At 35.5% G+C, this 6,409-nt stretch overlaps 1 protein-coding gene across 3 annotated transcripts; it reads left to right on the forward strand.

Moving 5' to 3' along the window:
- Positions 1 to 180: 180 nt before the first annotated feature.
- Chro (chromator) lies at positions 181 to 6,311 on the forward strand. Of its 3 annotated transcripts, XM_035082061.1 has the most exons (7): positions 181 to 785; positions 1,076 to 1,163; positions 1,339 to 1,481; positions 1,572 to 1,812; positions 1,928 to 3,906; positions 3,982 to 4,915; positions 5,044 to 5,185. In XM_035082061.1, exons 2-7 carry the CDS (start codon positions 1,112 to 1,114, stop codon positions 5,139 to 5,141), a joined length of 3,447 nt encoding a protein of 1,148 aa, XP_034937952.1. In that variant the 5' UTR covers positions 181 to 785; positions 1,076 to 1,111; the 3' UTR covers positions 5,142 to 5,185. The 3 variants fall into 3 exon arrangements, with proteins under 3 accessions (XP_034937952.1, XP_034937951.1, XP_034937950.1); XM_035082060.1 differs by having other exon boundaries at positions 1,928 to 4,915; positions 5,044 to 6,311; XM_035082059.1 differs by having other exon boundaries at positions 181 to 355; positions 1,928 to 4,915.
- The last annotated feature ends 98 nt before the right edge of the window (positions 6,312 to 6,409 follow it).

A 6,409-nucleotide genomic window follows, 5' to 3' on the forward strand; every position in this document is an offset into this window, starting at 1 on the left:
CCGAGTTCATTTTTTAAAAATAATCAATATAAAATAAGTGAAATAAATATTAAATTAATTTTATATTAATAAAAATATTCCCGCCAAAAGTAAGAAGCTCTAATAGTACCAAAAATGGTCACTAATGGTGCGTGGCGTGGCGGTTGTTTTGCAAGTTGTAGGAGGAACGCGATTGGGTGCGTTGTTCAGTAATCCGGTGTTGTCGGTGTGCATGTATTGTTGTACAATACGTTGCTCCCGGTTTGCGTGTGCGTCCCTGGCATAAGAAAATTTTTCACGAAACGTAATTCCCGGGGAAACGAGTGCTATCAAGATAAAACAATTGAATACAACCGAAAAGTAGAAAAACCATCAGGTAGGGAAAAAAGATTGTTGTAATCAAATAATTGTAAAGCTCACTTTCGGGTTTGACCGCGAATATCAAGCAGGAAGTGAACGCCAACGTGTGCTCTGTGTTCAGATTTGTAAAGTGTAGAGCAGTGTAGAGAAGTGAGAGCCATCTTGAAGTTGAAAAATTGTAAGTAGAGCTAGTTTTTGGCTCGTGGACAAGCACAGTAGTAACAGGATAGAAGATTGGTGCGGTGGCGCGGCAGCTTGGTAGTGGCGGTTGGTAGCGGCGCTACAACGGACAACCATCGAACGGCGCGATGGCATCACATCACGATAATAAAAGCTACTTTGCGTCCTGAGGCGTTCTCTTCTGAGTGATATTAGCGAACAAGCTACGAAAAAACCAGTGATTTGTTTTTGCACATCTAATTGCATTTCCAATACGAGAATACAGCGTAAGTTGAGTAGTTATTTACGTGACTGGCCGCGTTTTCAACTATTCCATGCCTTATTTCTCCCCTCTCTCTCTCTAGACATAAGTCTCTCCTGCTCTTTTCTCTCTTCTATACTTGCTATTTCTCAAACTTACATATCTAGTTTATGCGGGAATTCATTAAATTCGAAATGGACAATATGCTAAGATTTTTTTGTGAGTTTTTCATTAACTCTATGTTAATTTATTACTTTCTTTTGATAACTTGCCGTATTTTATTTATTAATAATCATACTTTTTTCATTTTTATAGGTTGTCTGAACAATAAATTGAGCGGGATACGGCAAGATGGAAGCCGAAGATGGCCCTGCGGCCGTCAACAATCCAAGCGTCGTCAAAGGTAACATTGATAATATGAAATTATCGCATTATTTTTATTATAAAATTACTTTTAAACAATCATGAATACATTAAACATTTTTTTCGCTCATGATTGCATCAAAATTACTGTTTATTTAGTCGACAACTATGAATCAAAAAATGAGTAAATTTCAAAAAAAATTTTTTTTTTTCAGCGGCACAAGAAGAGATGGGAAGACTTGACGTTTTAGTATGTGGACAATGTCATTCTGTTTTTCACTTTGTTGAAGAATTCCAAGAACACCGAAGCAAAGAGGGCGCTTGTTCAAAAACCTCACATTTTCGCGATAATGGAAATGTAAGTTCTATTCTTCTGATATTTGAATAGAGAATGTGTTTAATAGTTAATATTAAGTAGCTTTTAATCATTACATTTATTTTTCTTTAGAATGAACAAAAAGCGCAAGTATGGGCATTTCTTCTCTGGAAAGATACACAGATCCAACAGGAAGGCCCTGATAGAGATTCTGCAAACTCTTGGAAGCTCTATCAAAGATGGTGTAAAATGGAATCTCATGTAAGAGAAACTTGGGTGACCGCTGGAAAGACTATTCAAACATTTACTAAAATAAATAATGCAAAGATGACAGATTTTCGACCAACTGGACAAACAAATATCACCTCAGATGGTATTTTTATAATTTATTTTATTTATAACTAGCTCAACTAGTTGAGCTGATAGTAAATTTTTCCATCATTGAATTGTATATTAATATATATGTATGTATATAATTGTTCATTCAGGTGTGAAACAACCAATAGTGGTACGTAAAGTAATTCGTAATGGGCAACCAGAAGAATCTACTGAAGTTAAAAAAGAAGTAGTAATTAAACAAGAAATAAAATCACAACCGGGAGAATCAACTACACCACAAGAGAAGAAAGTTATTCATCCTCGACCGAAAGCTCTTGTTAAACCCAGAGTAAAACCTGGAAAGTTAGCATCTGAAGCAGATGAACCCAATGAAGAAGAATTTGTTGTGGAAAAAATTGTCGCAAAACGTTACAATACTAAAAAACGTTGTCCTGAATATTATTTAAAATGGGAAGGATTATCACCTGAGTTTAATACTTGGGAATCAGCTGATGTAATATCATCTTGTAAATTTCTTTTAGATGAATTTGAAAGGAATTTAGCAAAACAAAAAGAAATGAAAGAATTAAAAGCACAACAGTTAGCCCAACAGCAGCAGCAACAACAACAACAGCAGCAAACAAAAATAATTACTACACGACCAGTACCTCTAAAAACAATCGTCAAGTCAGAACCAAGTAGTATACCTGGACCTAGTAGTGCAGCTCAAATCAGTCGTCCAATGCGATCAAGTAAGTCAAAAGCAATGGACCAAGTAAAACAATGGTGTGGATCGATGAAAGAAGAAGAAGGTGAACTTTTGGGTAAACGTCGTGCTGAATTTACGGATAGTGATTCAGAAGATATTACTTTACCTAAACGAATAAAGGGAGAGACAGGTAGCGATGAAGATTGGAGTGGAGAATCTGAAGATGAACGTCTAGTTGGTAGAAGTGATGTCATACAACGTGCATTTAATCGTGCTAATGCCCAATCAAATGGTTCCAATAAAGCAAATACTATTGTTTCAAGCTCTGACCTATCATCTTTACATATTCAAACATCAGATGGCTCCAAAGTGACCCATCAAACACCGGTTTTAGTTGCTAATGCTAAAGGTGTTGTCAAAGTTGATCCTAAGCAAATGCCTAATTTGGCATCTGGTGTTTATGTAATGTCGAAAAAAGAAGGAATTATCAAATTAGATTCATCACCAAGTGGAAAAATTGGTGTTAAAGGATCGCCTAATACTCAAGGTGTATTAATGGTACAAAATCGTGAACCAACTGTGGTTCGAAGACAAGTGATTACTGCAACGCAAGCAAATTCAATAACACCGGTTAAAGTTGTTTCTAAGCCAGATGGAAGTCAGATAGTTACTCAAATGAAAGTGATCTCTAAACCAGTTCAAACTAAACCAAGACCATCTCTGGCACCAAAGACGGAACCAGTTAAAATTCAGCCTAAACCCGATCCAAATCAACTTCAACAAATTCATGTAGTTACGGCTGTCCCAACACCTATAGGTATTCAACCAAAAATGGCAACAACAACAATAAGACCTACAATTCAATCTCAACAATCACAATCATCACCACAACAACAGACACAAAAGACTCCAGATGGTCGTCCTCTTTTACCAAGACCTCCTCTCCGCGGTGCAACGCCTACTAGTGTTCTTGGTGTTGGATCAGTTCGTACACCGGTACGAGCACTAGCTCCAAGACTTCCTACAGCTCAAACACGTCCAATAATGCAACAAAAACGAATAATAGCAAGTTCACCACAGGCTGTAGTAAGTCCTAATCAATCGACTCAGATGCGATCAAAAATTACAGTTTTAACTACGCAATCAAATCCAGTAGTTAAAACAGTAAGCACAGTAGCAGCTAAATCATCACCAAAACCTCCAGTAAAACCATCCCAATCGCTCTTATCACCTCAGCAAAAACTTCTTATGGCAAAGAGAAAAGCTCAAGAAGCTGTTGGATTAACTAAAACATTTACCAAGACGGTTGTAGCTAGCCCGAAAACACCACAAGGTCGTGGACGTGGAAAAATCACACCTGTTGCAGCTGTTTCTACTCCTGGAAAGCCAAAAGAAACCAAGATTGTAGAAAGCGACGGATTACATATGGAATTTCAGGAAGTAGGCAGTGAAGATAGCAGTGAGGAGGCAGAACCTGAAGTTTTGCCTGAAGATAATATCTGTAATGTTCCGCAGAATGAACCTGACAGTCCACCGAGGCCGTTTACACTTTGTCCATTGACTGGACGTATCATTGGACCTGATGGGGAGCCGATGGACACAACGACTGAACCTGAACCGGAGCAGCCAACTACAACATCGGATCCAGTCACGTCGGTCACCACCACTGTAACATCATCTGAAAATTCTGAGACAACAAATGTCACAACACCAACAACAGCAGAATTAGTTTTACCATCTTTAGATGTCTTAACCGATGCTAGTGGTATTATGCGTGTAGAAATGAGTCCAGGTGGCACAACAGGTACGATAGTGCAGGCTAGTACTGATGCCACCCAGATAAATCTTACAGGCGTTACTGTAGCAGCACCAGATCTTCCTTGTTTGGATGATACAACAACAACTTCTGTAGGAACACCGATACCAACAGCAGCATTAACTGAGACTACTGCATCTGAAGCAACGACTACTAGTCTCACTGCCACTGTTACGACTAGTGTTCCATCAATAACTACTAATATTAAAGATATTAAAGAGGAAGACAAAAAAGTGATAGCTGAAGATACATCGAACTTAGTAACAATCACTGGTGAGGACGGTGTTGTCTATCAAGTTGCAGGTCATGCTGATGATGGCCAGACCCTTTTAGTGACACGCGGTGCTGATGGTGAGCAGCAATGCGTTTATGTCACGACTGAACAACAGGGCGATGATGGATCAGTACTCACACTTGATCATGCTGTTGCTGAAGCTGTTGCTCAACTAATGCCAGATCAGGTCAACTTAACTCCTCAGTTCTACGTAAAAGAGGGTGAAGGTGAAGCTGCTGAAGGTCAAATGGTTATGTCTATAATGGATAATAATAGTGGAGCTGTTGGAACTCAGGAGGATCCTGACGGACAAGCTCAAGTTGTCGCTCAGGTTGTTCAGGCTGATGAACCTACTCCTGGTAAGTTTTCTAATTTTTTATTGAACAGATACTAGAATTTATAACTAATTTCTTATCTATACAATTGAAGTATTCTGTATGAAATTTATATAAACCACTGTTTATAACTGAATTTATTTATTTTTAAGGTGGTACTAGGAGGGTCGTGCTCCTACTTCCAGATGGTAATTTAATGATGACGGAGGTGGATGAAGAACAATATGCCGCATTAGAACTCGATAAATGAGTTTAATGTAACAATATGCAATACAATAATACCATGAATTCTGTATGGAAATTGATTACTGACAACTTCACATTCATCCAAAACGTGAGTGAAAAAAAGAAAGCGAATAATGAAATTGTGAAAAAATAAATATTAGGCATTGCAGAAAACGTGAACAAAAATCTTATTATTAATATGTATATATGTAAGAATCGTTAAGTGAGAATGACGATTAAGAAGTTCAATGTAGAAGAATTCGCTTTCAAGAATAATAAACATCTTAAATTGAATGACCACTTCTACTACTACTATCACAATTATTATTGCTACTGCTACTATTATACCATAAATAATAAAGCTGTAAAGAATCAACCGAGAGGGAAAATAGATAAAAGATACAAAATTGAATTGATTTGTGACGAAGTAGACGTAAATATTTGAAATAGCAAATCCACGCTATATAGATTAAACAGAATAAAATTAAAAAAATGTATTTTAGACATTCATGTCTGCGTGTAACAACTTGCTCTTTAATTTTAATTTCCACATGAAAACTTGTAATAATGCAATTATAATTGCATTGGGATAGATAATAACACAAAGAATATCGTAGAGTTTAATAATTAAATATAATAATATTCGCTATTGTTTCACAGTGAAAAACAAAAAGAAAAAATAGAAAGAATACATGCAAAGATGTATTTAAAGAATACCAAGTCTTTTAAGAGTAGTTATTTTCTGAATTTTATATTTTACCATTGTATGAGAGCGTAAAATGATTATTTTATGTTTACAATAATATACGCAGTCACATTGGTATTAAATCAATTTCTTACCGCTATGACGAATAAATAAGAAGAGCATATTTAATAATACAAAATTGAAAGAATGAAATCAAATTTTTTTAAAATTTAATATGTAAAAATTTTTTTTTCTAAATATTAATTCTAACTCACGAGTGATTTTTGCTCTCATGAAAATAATCAGATTAATTGATAAGTATATACTCAATTAATTAATCTCTTATTTTATCATCAATTTCGAGTTATTCTGATGGTTGATGATTGAGAAGAATATTAATGTAAAATGATGTGAATGAGAAGTAAAGTGTGCGTGAAAGGCATGAAATATTGAATATTAGACATTCGTATAATGTACGAGTCCAATAAAAATACATTCTTACACGGTAAATCATTTCTTTTATATCTTTAGAAATAATTTACATAGTTATAAGATTAAATATTAATTATTTAATAAAATATATATATTTCTAGCTTTTTCTCTTTAAA

Source organism: Chelonus insularis, unplaced genomic scaffold (assembly GCF_013357705.1).
Source record: "Chelonus insularis isolate UGA/USDA-ARS -01 unplaced genomic scaffold, ASM1335770v1 contig_338_pilon, whole genome shotgun sequence".
Lineage (NCBI taxonomy): Eukaryota > Metazoa > Arthropoda > Insecta > Hymenoptera > Braconidae > Chelonus > Chelonus insularis.

Coding starts and splice junctions, on each gene's coding strand:
- Chro (XM_035082060.1), top strand. CDS start 1,112: ATGGAAGCCGAAGATGGCCCTGCGGCCGTCAACAATCCAAGCGTCGTC. Junction 1,482..1,571: donor ATTTTCGCGATAATGGAAAT/GTAAGTTCTATT, acceptor ATTTTTCTTTAG/AATGAACAAAAAGCGCAAGT. Junction 1,813..1,927: donor AACAAATATCACCTCAGATG/GTATTTTTATAA, acceptor TTGTTCATTCAG/GTGTGAAACAACCAATAGTG.